This window comes from Polyergus mexicanus, unplaced genomic scaffold (genome assembly GCF_030449975.1).
Source record: "Polyergus mexicanus isolate NDT 795.1 unplaced genomic scaffold, iyPolMexi1.0 SCAF_2, whole genome shotgun sequence".
NCBI lineage: Eukaryota > Metazoa > Arthropoda > Insecta > Hymenoptera > Formicidae > Polyergus > Polyergus mexicanus.
In genome coordinates, this window is record NW_027223322.1 from 13,555,713 (window position 1) to 13,570,712 (window position 15,000).

Sequence of the window (15,000 nt, forward strand, 5' to 3'; positions counted from 1 at the left end):
AAGCAGTGGTATCAACGCAGAGTACTGAGAGAGAGAGAGAGAGAGACATCCCTGATAAAAATACATCTGACGCTTTTGATTATCTCATTTTGAAATATTAGAAATCAATTTCTCTTCTTAAATATGGAATAAAAAAAAACGTTTAAAAAAACATTTAAAAAAATATCTCAACTATTGTGATACCAATCGTACTTTGCAAGTACTTGCACATAAAAAAAAAAAAAAAAAAAAAGTACATATATTAATACAAAATATGTGAAATTTAAACAATATTAATATTTCCTTTCTTCTTTTATATAATTTCATGTATAGTGTTTATCACAAATCCTGTATATACGGGTGCGCTTTTTGTGTGTGTGTTAGAATTTATCCCTCTTTAAAGTAATATAAAATCTCGACATAAAAGTCAAATCAACAAATTGAATAAAATTTATACTTGGCTCCATATGCAATACGGCATTTTTTAACTGGATGAAAGTTTAATGCAAATGGTTTGGAAATTGGAATATGTATTTCGAAAATATGGAAAGACATTAAGAAAATCATACTTCTGTGGAAATACGCTAGATATCTGGAAATGCCACATGTATGTGACGCCGAGTGTTTCTTTGCAAAAACTTTTTTTTTTTTTTGCACCAAATCTGACGATTCACTCTTTTTAGCTTTCAGCACATTTATCGCTTACTAACTTTTTACATCATGTCCTTAAGCAGGTAATAAGGTTATGAAATATTCAGGTAAAATGGAAGAACTCAACAAGGAGCACAATCCAGGGGCTGTAATAGAGAATACCACAAATTCTACTATGGAGAATAATCACGTGGCACAGGATCCAGAACCAGCGTTTAGTGACGAAGAGGAGGAGTCTTCTCTCAGGTTGATTATTTATTATATCTATTGTATAATAGTATATATATTAGTCTTTTCGCGCGTATAAAACAGTATAAATATAGGCATTCTTTGATCGCAACGAACATTGTATCCTACAATAGGTCTGTTCTTTATATAACTGGCTGTACCAGTCGAGGATTTATCTTTTTCCTTTTAATGTGGAGAGAAAGAGATAAACTCTAAACTAGTGTAGTCAATTCAGCTCAATTCAGTTAGAATCAATGACTATGGTCATTCTCCAACCAAAAGGATTAAACGTCTCAGACATAAGTTATCAATTATGCGAATTTATTTATATTTTAGGATAGTAACAAAGGTGGAAGATGAAGACGACGAGGAGGATATACCATTGTCCACGGTAAAACTGAAAAATGATCAAAAGAATGCAAATTGTGTTGTGAAGAAGGAGGACATTACGTCGCATTTGCGTCTTATATTGGAGCCGGAGGAGTTGAGAACCAGCATAGAGACATTGCACACGGAAGGTGACAATGAAGCGAGGTGTCAAACGATGGAAAGGATAGTACAAATGGTCGTGGAAGATGAAATAGACGCTGAGACGATATCCGCACTAGCATCCTGCATATCGACCATCTTATCATCACAAATCACGGCGCAAATCTTTCCATCGGACAATTTGAATGAGGAAGCGCTAGCCGATAGTATAAGCACCCCATTGTTTGTTATGTTTCGAAATCAATTTCAATTGTGCAAAGAGGAGGATAATAGGCGGAAGCTGTTGGCTAGGGTGTTGGCAGAAATGCAGTCAGTTCAACCACGAATAGGTTATCTTCTCCTTTATTTTTTGAAAGTCTGGGGCAGAGAAGAAGAGAAACGAGAAGGCGAGCCGAGGTTGGTTTAAAAATGAAATTAATTCTAAAAAGAAAGTAATCAGTAAAGAAAAGAAAAAAAAAAACATCATTTATCACTGCGTTATTTGATTTCAGCAATATTTTGAATGACGTTAAAGCGTCGGTGTACAAGGATTTTTGTGCGCAGCGAGAAAAAAAATTGGACATATGTCTGGTATCGGATTTAAAGGTACAAGTTTTATATTTGAATACAAATAAATTAAATATTGTATGTATATATACGTATATTCTTGAAGCAAGTTTGTAACATACATTATCTTCGTCTTTGCTGTAGCTCTGCCATGAAGATAACATATTCATGTTATGTTATCTTGTGCCCGATGTGTACATGGGATTTCAAAATGTTGCCCTCGGAAACGTCCAACTGTTACATCTGGTCGTCTCTACGGTGGACTCGTGCCAGTTGCAGGATCTGGTTTGTAAAATAATGCAGGGCCATCTGAAGATGCTAAAGAAGGAATCGTTCACCGCGTTATTGACAGCTAGCCTAAACTGGGAAACTTTCGAGCAATACTGTTTTTGGCAGCTCATATTTGCGCACGATTTTCCTATCGATTACGTACTGCCAGTTTTGCCCAAACTACAGTTTCGTAATCATGCGGAGGCGCTTACCTCGGTTTTGTTCATGCTTAAGCAAGAAAAGTGAGTAAAATATAGCTGCGGTTTATATCAAAAACCTATATATAAATCGTGAAATAATTTGATGTACAATTTCATTTTATATTATAGACCTACGTTGGATCTTCTACGACAACTGCTCGCTCGACAGAGCGTTGATGGCGATATGTTTGTCGTAGCGGTATTACGCTATTGGTGTCGCGATTACGAGGAGAAGCTTGGCGAGCTGCTCGCAAATTTGCTTAGCACCCGTTATCCCGCTACTAGTCCGAATAAACGAAAACGTTCCGGCGCTAAACAGAATCAACAGTCTGGTCCACCTACTGGCGAACAAGTTCTCGGTCATTTGGACCAATTACGTCAGCACTGCATGTGCTCGGCGGAATTACAGTTGTACCATTCGGAAGGTATGCAGAGAGCGTTGCAACAGGCGCAAGCTGCAAGCAACGACTCGCTGAGGAAGAGCTACGGCGATCTGTTTGCACTTGCCGAAGTTAACGAGGAGAATGAGCCACCGCCGCCGAGTAGTTCCGCGAGAAAACACACTGTTTCCTCCGGAACCGGTGGTGGCAGTGGTAAGGGCGGTCATAGGAAAACCGGTGCTAACACACGAGAAAGATCCAATTCAAAGAGACCACTTCCGCGGTATCACATTGATAGTACCTCTAGCAGCGAAGTAAGTTCTTTTACTATATTTTTTTTATTATACGCGTGTGTATGTATATGTTAAAATAAATGAGTATACAGCAAAAAATTAACAATCAGTGATCTTATTTTTCTTATCGCTTACAGGAAGAAGAGATCGTGAATCCAAAGCAAGCGAAAAAAAGGAAAAAGATCAATCCAGTGGGATCGGATAGCGACTGACCACCCAGTGTCTTCATATGTCACATGGACCATATCACGTGTGTGCAGCAAGCTAAACTAGCCTTAAGGATAGTAAGATAATATGATATACATAAATAGAGATCTATTTAGCGCGACTTGTAAATATAATGTACGTTAAGGATGAAAAAAAAAACGCGGAGAGGTATACATATATTCAGAAGAACCTTTAATATGTTTCGTAAATGTTGCTCAGAGCAACAGCAAAATTGCCAGAGACTCTGATTGTTATTGTTGAATCGTTTTATTAAAAAAAAAAAAAAGAAAGAAAGAAAAAAAGAACGGCGTGTGAGAACTACTTAATCGTATTTTTAATTACGATCTCTCTCATTCCGAACATGTTTTTACACGTTAATATTGATTATTGCTTTTTTCCGGTAACTCGTATGACAGATATAAATAATCTTATAAAGCGGTATGCCAATTATTTTACTTCCCTGTGTTTTCCTCTCGAAATTCGTACATGGGATATCGGGCCATCACTCGCATCTGTCAAATAAAGTTACCAAATGGCAGAACTAAACATATATTGTGAAATCACTTGATTATTTTCTTCACAAAGCGGCAAGCGCAGAATCTGGCAACATTGCGAGGGATAACAACACAATATATCCAATTCGCTTTTTTTTTTTTTTTTTTTTTTTTTTTTTTTTTTTTTAATTGTGACGAATTTTACACATTGCCCAAATATATATAATTATCATATCTTACTTTTTTCTGTAAGACTTCTTTTCAAAAATAATCGTTGCAATTGAACATATTTGTTGCCATATCTCCGAACGTAATTCATGTAAGAGTTATTAGCTTTCCTTTTCTAGAATTTAGGATCTTTTGCCGGAATATCGAAACATAAATCGCCGCGTCGAATTCCAGCGAGAAGCGTACAGTTTTATGACCAAATATATTCAGTTTGCGTCTGCACTTATTAAGCACAATTATCCTCGAGAGACGCAGGGATATCCTTTTAAATATGTTCTGCATGACGAAGATTGTTAACGTTATAGTAATCCGAGCTATTTGATATTAGTTTCAAGAAAATTTTCTTTTATTTTGTTACAAATTTTATTAGAGTGATTTAATGATTCGTTGCGATTGTAAATTGCGACATAATATGAATTGTATTGTACTTTTGTATATGTTTTTATATCCTTCATATTTGTAGATAGACGTGTAAGGTAAAATTGTTTCGCAAAGATAACGATCGACTATAGGCACAGTAAGTCGATCTCTCATCATTGTACAAGTATTCAATACTTTTAAAAGTATTTGAATGATTTTCCATATACAGACTGGCCCACGAAATAGGCGTATTTTTTGGCAAAATTTTTAGGGTGAGATTAACGTCTCTTTTGAGGTTGAAATTAGGTAAACAGAAATAGCCAATTAACATGTCCCCTTGCAAATAAAATTGACTTGTCCGAGCGTTTTTGAAACAAATGAGGTTAAATGCTAAAAGCATGTCTGTTTCGTTCTCGTTGGGCCACCCTGTATATTTACCACACATCATTTCTCATTTCATTATCATGTTACCACACAAGATATACGTGTTTCTTTGAAGCATATGAACGTTTAAGACTCAAACTATGCGACATCTTTCAAGAAAAATAGAAGAAAGGGACAAGATCTGGTCTTCTCCTACACCACCGGATCGAATGTTCTTGCAAATGTTAAGAGCGGCGTGTGGAAATTATCATCATCCATTTGCAATGTACATTTCCTGTAAAATTGGTTAATCTAAAAGTCGAGTTGCGTTCTATATTTTGTAGATTATGTACACATACGCGCGCGCGCGCGCGCGTGTGTGTGTGTGTGAGATAAAACACGATGAGAATATACACGCGTACACGTGAGACTATATTGTGTCATGGTTCGATCAGCAAAATTGCGAAACACATTTTACGTTTTCACGAACTTATATATATATATATATACACACATACATACATGAGAAATATATTTTTCATCCCCATTTTCGTTTTCCCTTGATTTTATCTCGAAAGTACGAATGCGGTATTGTGTCGCGCTAATCGGATAAACAAAAAAATTTTGAAACATGTGAACATTCATGCGAACAATTTGTATGAAGGATGGATATGTATGTAGTATTCTCCCCCTCCCCTTCTCCGTCTCCCTTCCCCCTTCCGTTTGTAATAACGCGTGACGATAACATTACTAGAATTTTTCTACTTGTATATAAGCAACGACGATATGTCAGAGGTTATTTAAAAACGATGATCCGACGAGAGAAAGAGAGAGCGGAATTTAAAGCATGCACGAGACTGTATATGAAAAAAGGAAAGGAAAAAAGAAAAAGAAAGCAAACCTGTAAACATCTAATGTTTCTAACAATCTTGTACACACGGAAGAATATGTAAATATATGGACAAATTATCGTATAACGCGCGCGAGCATAAACATTTAATGTTTTTAACGATCTTGTACACACCTAAAATGTAAATACATCGAAAATTATCGGAAGCAAACTTGTGATATTTTGTGGTACTTACTTTCTCCTTCTCTCAATTCATACTTCCTTCCTTCGAGATAGTCTTACTCGTCTCGTGGATTTTAAGGATAAATTGTCTGGCTGCAATTAGCAATGATAGTAAGTCTCTTACTATCTATTGTCTATTGCGTACATATACACAAATACTTTCTTTCTTTATCCCGTTTTACGATAAGCTACGTATAATCGTGTAGCAATTTCATGACGTTCCTTTTATATCAGATAATTTTTATCAGACAAAAAACGCGACGTTTATTATCTATATTTGCCGATGAATAATATTTCTGTCGCGATGACCACTAACTCGTTGGATATAATCGCTATTTAAACATTATATGTCATATTGTACCGATTCGTTATATGGATTCTAACACGCAATGATATGTTCTAAGAAAGCGTGTAAAATTCTTATTGCGAAAAGAACAATTTTATTTTCTTCTGCTACATGTGACTCTTTCTTTATATATTAAAAGAGAGAGAGAGAGGGGGGGGGGGAGCAGAGAAAATGAGAGAGAGAATAGAGAAATTGGGAAAATCCAACTTGATGCGAGACAATAAATGAAATCATATATATATATGTGTGTGTGTGTGTGTGTGTGTGGATGTATGTATTAATATTGTCACATATTATTATTGCTAAAAATGCGACGTGGGGAAGAAGTGGAATAGATTCTTATTTATTTCGTCAAGAAATTTGCGGATACGTCATCATTGATTATATGACATATCTTTCTCTACATATGTGATGATTAATCAAATTTAATCAGTACTCTCAATTTGTCATATATTCGCCAGCAAGACGAGAACTGCGAAAACTATAATAAAGTAACTATCCGTTTTTCTTAAGGTTTTTACTTGGTTTTATTACTTCACGTTAAGGACACAGAATGAAGGACCGTATAATTTCACAAATTTAATCATTTCGATGACACATTATAATTCGCGCTCGTCTGTCTGTCGAGAATTTCATTCAGCTAATTTTTGCAGAACGAAGATCAATCGAAAGCAGAAATCATTCACGAAAGCATTTACGAAAATGCTCTCTATCGTATTTTATATGATCAGATAAAGCCCCAATTATATTATTGATCCAATATTTTTTAACATAAAGATATTCGTGATCTTTTAATTTTTCGTACAATATCAATACTTTTTTCATCGATACGATAAATTGATATTTAAAAACTGCAAGAAGTCATCCGCCTTTTTTGATCTCCGCGCTTTTTAAAGTCTCCTAATTAAAGTAGAGAAATAGTTTTGTTTCGATTGTGCACGGGGTTGTACTTTACATAGGTATATTTAAAGAGTCCGAGTCCGCGCGCTCGGCGACGCACGCCGTGTTTGCGCACTCGTTTTATAATCGTTATAATCATAAACGTCGAATATGTACAAGGATTCTGTACAGGGATTCGTATCTGCCATTCGCGTCGTCACGCATATATCACGTAGAAATTCGATTATTACACAATAGGTATCATTCTTTATGCTTATGAGATGCAAAAAGGTATTTGCTTGTAACCAAGTTTGCCATGCCAAACAACAATATTAGTTGTGACAGTGAAATTGACACCGATAGGATCTAACAATTCGAAACGCGAGACGTGCCATCCTCCTGCTTAACACGCTCGGCAGCTTAAATTACTCGGTGTAGCTTTTTCATCGCAATTAGAAATTATCAAATCGAGTCAAAAATCTAACTTGATTTACTTATAAAGGATCATCTTTACATTGACAGCAATATATCTCATTAATAAAGTCCGTCAACGCAATATAATCAAGCCTCTAAAAAAACAATTTTTTTCTCTTAGACGTCCTTTTCGTGTTGTTGGAGAGGGGATAGCAGGAAGGATACGATTCGTTTGAAGATATAGCGATTGCAAAAGTTTCAAGTGACGTCTCGACGAACGCTCGTATCCGTTTTCACTGAAAAGAGTAATGCAATTTCTCGCGGATAGGCGAGACTAATGTTGCGACGCCTTATCTTGATGATACCGGCCCCGGCCGTTCGTCCGCTTTAGGCGCGTTATAATCCTACATTTACGCAGCTACAAAATCATATATGTCTAACATCACCGTTTGCGAAGGCTCCTCTCGTTTACTTTAATGCGCATGCGAACCGCTCCGTTAACGGTCGTTCCAACGGTCGTCAACGCGTTTAGCTCGTTGTATGCACGCGACAAATAGTAGCGCGAAATTAATATACATCGCTGACTCTCGTTCATCATACGCATGTACATACGCACGCATGCACGCACGCACGCACTGATTTTTCACATTTTTCTATTGTAATTCCGTTATAGATTCACATATGCATATATGTACACAATTACCAGTCGAGTGGTCTTAAAGTTTCTAAGGCTGCTAAGAATCCCACTTTCGGGAACTTTTTGCGCTCCTCTCCTCGCGAAGGGGAGATATACAGGGGATTAATAAAGTTTTCTCGATCGATTTTAACACTATTAAGGAGACAAGAGGCAACTCTTTCTCTTTGTTAAGGGATAGCTTAGTAAATCACTTCGTATACAGTGGCCTTTTTATCGCCGGATCCAGTCACAATGTACTTGTCATCTGCGGAAATGTCGCAACTCAGCACCGACGACGACTCCTTAGACTGCAAAATTTAACAAGATTCGCGCAAACTATAATTTTTGATCCGTACATATGCTAATATAAATGTTGTTCCACTAGATTTACAAATTGACATTGACGAAATATTTGGGAAAAAGAGAAAATCTCTTTTAAGCGTCTATTTGCTTTTAGTTAAGTCGATAAAAAAAAAAAAAATTAAAAAAAAAATAAAAAAAAATCTCTTACGTATGCCATATAAATATATATTCTGTGTCACGTATATGCTCTCGTAATATATTAAACTCTACGACGCAGCTCATGTCCAATGCCAATCAAAGATGAAAAAATCAAAGTACGATTCAGAGAAAATTTATAAATTACCTATACGATTAAGGTAAGCTCGTGTTGAAATACTTGCCTGAAAGATTGAAGCACCGTACGGCGTACGCCAAGCGTTTAGCAAGTTGTCCTTGCCAGTGGAAACGAACCACTTCCCGCAGGAAGCGAAACGCAACGAGAGCACGCAAGAGTCATGCAGATGCAACTGATATTTGTCGGACTTGGTGGCGTGGAGTACCTCCACGTTCGAGTTCTCCATCCCGACGGCCAACCACTCTCCGGTCGGACAATAACCGAGAGAGAATATCTGCGAGGTAAAATCGTGCTGCTGCAACTGTCTGCCTTCGCGAAGATCCCAGGAGCGCACGGTATTGTCAAGGCCGCCGGTCCACAGTTTGGACCCGTCGGCGGAGATGTCGATGCAAGACGCGCCGTCTGTATGGCCCTGGAATTGCCTGACCAACGTTTGATTTTGCAAGTCCCAAACGGCAATGTTGCCATCGCTGCAGCAGCTGAAGCAGACCTTGGAGTCCGGTGAGATCGCTAGGGCATAGCAGGCGGGCGCTGACGAAGTCAACTCGGCCTTGATTCTGGGCGTGGGACTCGCCAGGTCCCAAATGCTCAGTTGGCTGGCCTCTCCGCCGACTATCAAAGTCCTTCCGTCAGGCAAAAGTTTCACGGACCTGAGAGATAGAGGATATGTCTCGTCAAATTCCTTTCTTTCTCTTAATTTCGCTATTAAAATTCTAACAGAATATTAATAACGCTAAAGAATGCGTTATAATCTCGGTAATCTCGATAAACAATAATCGTTTTAATTGAAAACTAAATATTATAATAATGCGAGAAAAAAAAAAGTTTCGTTTTTCCTTTTCTTTAAAAGTAAGATCGCTTTAATCATCGTCGATTAGTCGAGAGAAATAAAACTTGGTTCACGCTGCTTATCGCGTTTGATTACACGCGTGGCTTTCCGAAAAATGTCGAAAGATATCGAAAGTAACCGAAAACGTAGCCAAAGGCGATATTATCGCAACGTAACAGCCAAGTACTCTCACCTAATGTAATTGTCACGTTGCAAACAGTCCAGCTGCGAGACTGGTTTCACGCTGGCACTGCCGACACTCTGGCCGATATCCCAAACCTTGACGCAACCCTTACCGCCGGTGTAAACGTACTTGGTCGGATTCGAGATGGTGACGGCGCAGACCACCTCGCCGTGAGTTAGGGTATTAATCTGACGCGCGTGACGCGGGATGCCCGGTCCGATTAGAGCATCCGAGGGAAATGGTACGGGCTGCAGCTGACCCTCGCCGTTCATGTGATAAGAGTACGCCCTGTAAAACGTACGCGCAATATGTTTAATTAGCGCTCTTATATTATTGTACAATGGAAACAGGATGTAAGAGAGAGCTTCGTGCATGCGAATTCGTTGGAAATTGTCAAATTACGTACGGTTTGCCGCCCGCGATGTTGCTCAGCCCGTTACTCGCGGATATCCTCATGTGACTGTCAAAACCGAGCTGCGGAAAAAGGGAAGATTCGCTCATTATCACGATGAGCAAAGATATATATATATATATATGCGTTCGTTTGGTTCATAAATGGCTTGCGAAATAAATGGCTTTTAAGAAACATCGATCTCGATGATGTTTGGCAGGAGATTGATTGCGATTTAACTCTAGGAAGATGTTTGTGAGTGTTGGATCATTTGATCCAACACTTCCCAGCAATGATTTTATGTCGAAATTACATAGATTTACAATATTCATACGAGACAACAAGGAGGGGAAAAAAAAACTTATATTATCGGAAGACACTTTCTAGAGTTAAATAAATTAACGATTATATAGGTTCACAGTTGACGGGATACACGATATTCGTACACGCACAATACATTTGATCGCGTATGAAATTATATTATGCTAATTGATAACGAAAGCGTGATAACGTATAAGGCATAAGGAGTTACGGGGTCGTGAATCACCATAGAGGGCCTCGCGTATGGCAAGTTGCTGTACGGCGAGGGCGACTGCGGCGGCTCATTGCCGCGGGATGGCAAGCCCTGATAACCCTGCGGTGGCGTTTGCTGCGACGATGGCGGATGATAGACCCGCGATGCCAAGGGCCCAGGGATGCCGCCCATAGTTGGCGTACAACTGCGCGAGCCCCTCGCCGCCGCCACAGGTGTACCCGGCTTGTCGACCTGGCAAACGCACCGTGTTTTTGCACCCACTTTTGCAAACGCACGCTACATCGCAATCGTACCTAAACTCGATCGCGTCAATTTCTGACGAATAACGTCAGCCGTCAGCCCGGTCGAACGCGCGCGATATCTCTTTTCTTTTTACTTATCTATTTCTCATTCGTACGCGTGACGGCGGAGAGCCGCTACTTCAACGCGACCGATCGAATGAATGAATGAATGAATGAATGAATGAATACGTTCCGTGCCTTGAGTCGTGAAAATTTGCTCCGTCTATTATCGCGGAGATGTCACAAATTTGTGCGCGAGATTGCGCTTGATTGAATTCTTTTTCTTACAACTAATATTTTATATACAATTTTAGAACGTATCTTTTATTTTTTTTTTTACGCTTAAAAACAAGATACACGAGTAATTGAAAGACAGGGAAAAAAAAAAACACCTGGCGATTATCCGCGAAAAAGATTGACTCTACATTCGTTTTGGATGAATTATTGCGAGACGAAATTCTCGATACATTAGGCGACAAAGTGACGACTGGGCCGGGTCGCAGCGCCGAATAAACTTACTCTCCGCGAGATCTTACATCTTTACTTTTCAGAGACGGTGTACTACGGGCGGATGAGCTGCCGCTGCGCGACGGTGGCCTATCCTTTACGGATGCCGATCCCGTGCCTGACGCCGGTCCGCCAACGTGGCCCGGTGCGCCCAGCTTCTCCAGAGTGCCGTTCTCGCGTGGATCCGAGTGCTCCCCGTTCGCGTGCGGGGACGACGCCTCCTTTCGCGGACACATGCAGATATTTTATTTCATTTTATAGACTCCTCTGAGAGACTCGCGTGCAAAGACAAATACTTGCGATCGATGATAAAAATTGATGAAAATTATTTGTAGATAAAAAAATATATATTTGTGCAAAAATTAGACACGAAAATAATAGTTTTTTAACGGCAGTCTCTTACCTCGTTTGCCACATCGACAACCAGATCCTGATCGCTCTTCTCAGCGTCGCTCTCCTGAAAAGTTGGAAAAGAAATGGCACGTAAGACGATGATGTAAGACGAGAAACTACTCGGTAGATCAACTAGAGCTTTTGACGCACCTCCGTCCGAGCAACTCGACCCATATTCGCGCGTGTGTCCCACTGACGGATGCACCCTCAAAGATGCATTATTAATCACGATATCTCGTGCACTCGCACAACTCTCCGATCGCGCTCTAACAATAAGTTAGCGGCGTACGCCGTTAGAGAGACGACTAATGAGCTCGTGCGCTCCACGATATCGACACGAGTCTCATGAATATGTAATCCAATTCGCAGAGGTTTCTCAAGAGGCTTATGAATATCGACTATAAATAGACGCTTAAATATTTGAAGGTAAAAAATTGCTATTTCTAACTCGCTTCGAATATTGTCGGTAGATGTTGCGACGTACTCAAAGATTTAATTCGACAACGTACAACGCGCGTAATAAAAAGTTGTCGCGATTACTTAATCTACACGGTTAATAATTATTCGCGAAACAATTTCACGACTATCGTGTATGTGTATAACGTTTATCTTATATCAGGTTGTATCTTCAATAAGCCGCCGTTATTATTTCCACAATTTCGCGTTCACGCCGAATACGGCGTAGTACGGCGGCGATATAAATGTACGTATATCGCGTACGGTTAATTTATGCGCGGCAATTCTGATAGTACTACTTATCGGTTATCTTTCACCTATCGTGCAAGAACAGGACCCTCTATCGCTTCTATCGCTTTCTAGCGCTCCGTTTTCTCAGGACGTGGCGCGTAACGAGCTCAAAGCAGGGCATGTAGCGATAGTAGGGTTGCCCATCTAATAACGTAATATCGCAACGGCTCGCATGGATGCAATAGAGATTGTGTGCGGATACATCGTACACGGACGCGTAAAACCACCTGTGCGCGTCGCGGCGTTTTAAATAATTCAGCGAGCGAGTATTTAAAAAAATTTTCTCTCCGGCTACCACGTGCCCCGTCTAATGCGATTCTACCCGACGTCCCAGCGTGTGCATAAATTACATTCGGCTGTGCTACGCGAGAGAAAATTGTTCGCACGGGAAACCAGAATTGAGATCGTCGACTAATATAAACCGAGGATAATTAAAAGTGACGTTCGCGATACGAGCACTTTTTTCTTAGATAAATTTTTGAGACAGCTGTAATTACTATTGAATTATTAAATTATATTTATCGTATTTGTGTTTTATATATATATATAATACAAGTAACAACTAAGAAAAGTTGTTAAGAATAATAAAAATATGTACATAAATGTGTCTTTCTCTTATAGATTATATCGAGTTGATCGCTGAAAGTATGTTTCCGAAATAGAAAGCTCGGTGAGAAACAGAATGCGTTTCGTTCAATCATCGCGGGATCGATACTTTTGAGGGAGTATCTATATTATTACACGACACGATAGAGAGAAAAGAGAGAGAGAGAGTGGCAGACAGCCGGATAAGATAATCGGAAAATTGTTTTTGCTCAAGATAGTCTCTTTCTCTCTCTCCCTCTCTTGGATGGGCTTCCGAAAAGAAATGATCATCAGTGCGTTAAATGGGCCGACATGACATTAGTCTGGTTACTACGAGATCGTAGCAATCTGATCGCGCGATATATTGTTGGCAACTCGGAAGGGATGGTCCCGAGCTGCTAGAAACACGCAATAAATTTGTGTACGAATGATGAACTTGGGTAAATAGAGAAGGCAGTGTGGTGGTATTGATTTCAGTGGTATATTACTCGGAGTGGCGAGCGAGTAGAGGGGAAAGGGGATGCGAAGTGGCGTTAGAGGGTAGCGACGGTGGAGCGCGGTCGTAAGAGGGGCCGTAGGAGAGGGTGAGGTTGAAGGGTGACCAAGAGAGCGGGAGAGAAGACCGAAGGAGACCAAGACGAGGAAGAAGGAGAAGGAGAAGGTTGGCGGGCGGAGGCTGTCTTCCACCCCTTAACCCGCTCGTTCTAGCGTTAAATATGATACAAATGTTATCATCCCTTCTATTCCGTTCTCCTGGTTCCCACCCGACGGCGGCGACGGCACACGAACCACGAGCGACCATCCTGACCCCCTCCCTCCTCCTCGGTCTCGTCCTTGGCTTCCGCCGTGCCATCGCCGCTGTCTCTCTCGCGCTGTTTCCTCCGTCGACCTCTTCCCTCGTTTAACCCGGGGATAGCGCGGGGATGACGGTATTAAGGGCAGCTCTATTATTCGACCACCCAACCACTCGACTCTTTGCCTCGAGAATCCTCGAATCCTTTTTTTTTTTTTTTTTTTTTTTTGTTGTTGCCTCATCCTCTTTTTCCACCATCTCGGCTTGTTTCTTCCTCCGAATCCCCTCGCCTCGCGCGCCCTTCGTACTTTTCTGTTACGGTCCCTCCTCCATCTCAGCCTCTCTATTCTCCCTTCCCTTTTTCTCTCTCAGAATCCTGTACCCTCGTTTCGCGCTAACCGTCTTCTATCGAGGTCCTCTGTAAACAAACGCACGAGAACGAAAGAAGAATCGAAGGCTTTTGCCCTTGTCTCCTCATCCCGCCCCGACTACTACTACTGCTACTACTGCTACTGCTACTACTACTACTACTACTACTACTACTACTACTACTACTACTTCTTTTTCTTCTTCTTCCACCTCCTCTTTCTAGTTTCGTCTCTCGTTGCACCGCTGACTTTCGCAAAGTTAAGCGAGTGGCTACGATGGGAAAAGCAGCGTGTCCATTCACGGACGGGAATGGAATTATTCGACCATGCACGCACACAAGAGCTCGGCTGTTGCGTCGCATGCAAAATCCGTCACTGATTGCAGGAATATCATTCGCACATCGGAGTTTCATTCTTTCGCGAGGCGCAAACTTTCATAAAATTCTCGTGCAAATTTAACCATTTTTTTTACATTTTATACTTTATACGTAACTTAGAAATTGATTTTCCCGAAACGTATCATATTCGAAAAATCAAAAAGCAATGATGATATTTTCTATGATAATTCTTTCAACGAATTGAAAATTGTGTGACGTGCCGTGTACGAATCTTTTGATATCTCGATGATACAAAATAATGTGATAGAGCACTCTGTATATTCGGTCCAAGGCGACG

The 15,000-nt window shown here is 40.2% G+C and overlaps 2 protein-coding genes across 4 annotated transcripts in view; one reads left to right on the forward strand and one right to left on the reverse strand.

Annotated features, from left to right (window-relative positions):
* Positions 1–413: 413 nt before the first annotated feature.
* Positions 414–5,583, forward strand: LOC138940998 (integrator complex subunit 3-like). The gene is made up of 6 exons (XM_070310246.1): positions 414–876; positions 1,195–1,743; positions 1,839–1,932; positions 2,038–2,405; positions 2,493–3,057; positions 3,174–5,583. Exons 1-6 carry the CDS (start codon positions 725–727, stop codon positions 3,246–3,248), a joined length of 1,803 nt encoding a protein of 600 aa, XP_070166347.1. The 5' UTR covers positions 414–724; the 3' UTR covers positions 3,249–5,583.
* The window catches only part of Gro (TLE family member transcriptional corepressor groucho), a 32,116-nt gene continuing 21,052 nt past the window's right edge, over positions 3,937–15,000 (reverse strand). For 2 of the 3 annotated variants that reach the window (XM_070310232.1, XM_070310212.1), the window contains exons 6-13: positions 11,843–11,896; positions 11,469–11,660; positions 10,664–10,882; positions 10,132–10,199; positions 9,735–10,013; positions 8,759–9,362; positions 5,774–8,383; positions 3,937–5,289 (exon numbers count right to left, since the gene is read on the reverse strand). In XM_070310232.1, coding sequence (XP_070166333.1) covers positions 8,276–8,383; positions 8,759–9,362; positions 9,735–10,013; positions 10,132–10,199; positions 10,664–10,882; positions 11,469–11,660; positions 11,843–11,896 — 1,524 coding nt within the window. In that variant the 3' untranslated portion in view covers positions 3,937–5,289; positions 5,774–8,275. The remainder of the gene's footprint in view (positions 5,290–5,773; positions 8,384–8,758; positions 9,363–9,734; positions 10,014–10,131; positions 10,200–10,663; positions 10,883–11,468; positions 11,661–11,842; positions 11,897–15,000) is intronic. The other variant, XM_070310221.1, reaches the window with a different exon arrangement.

Bases quoted from the DNA above. Each gene is read 5' to 3' on its own strand.
- LOC138940998 (XM_070310246.1), top strand. From the start codon at position 725: ATGAAATATTCAGGTAAAATGGAAGAACTCAACAAGGAGCACAATCCA. The intron at 877-1,194 runs GTTGATTATTTA...TTTATATTTTAG, and splicing joins GAGGAGGAGTCTTCTCTCAG to GATAGTAACAAAGGTGGAAG. The intron at 2,406-2,492 runs GTGAGTAAAATA...TTTATATTATAG, and splicing joins TTCATGCTTAAGCAAGAAAA to ACCTACGTTGGATCTTCTAC.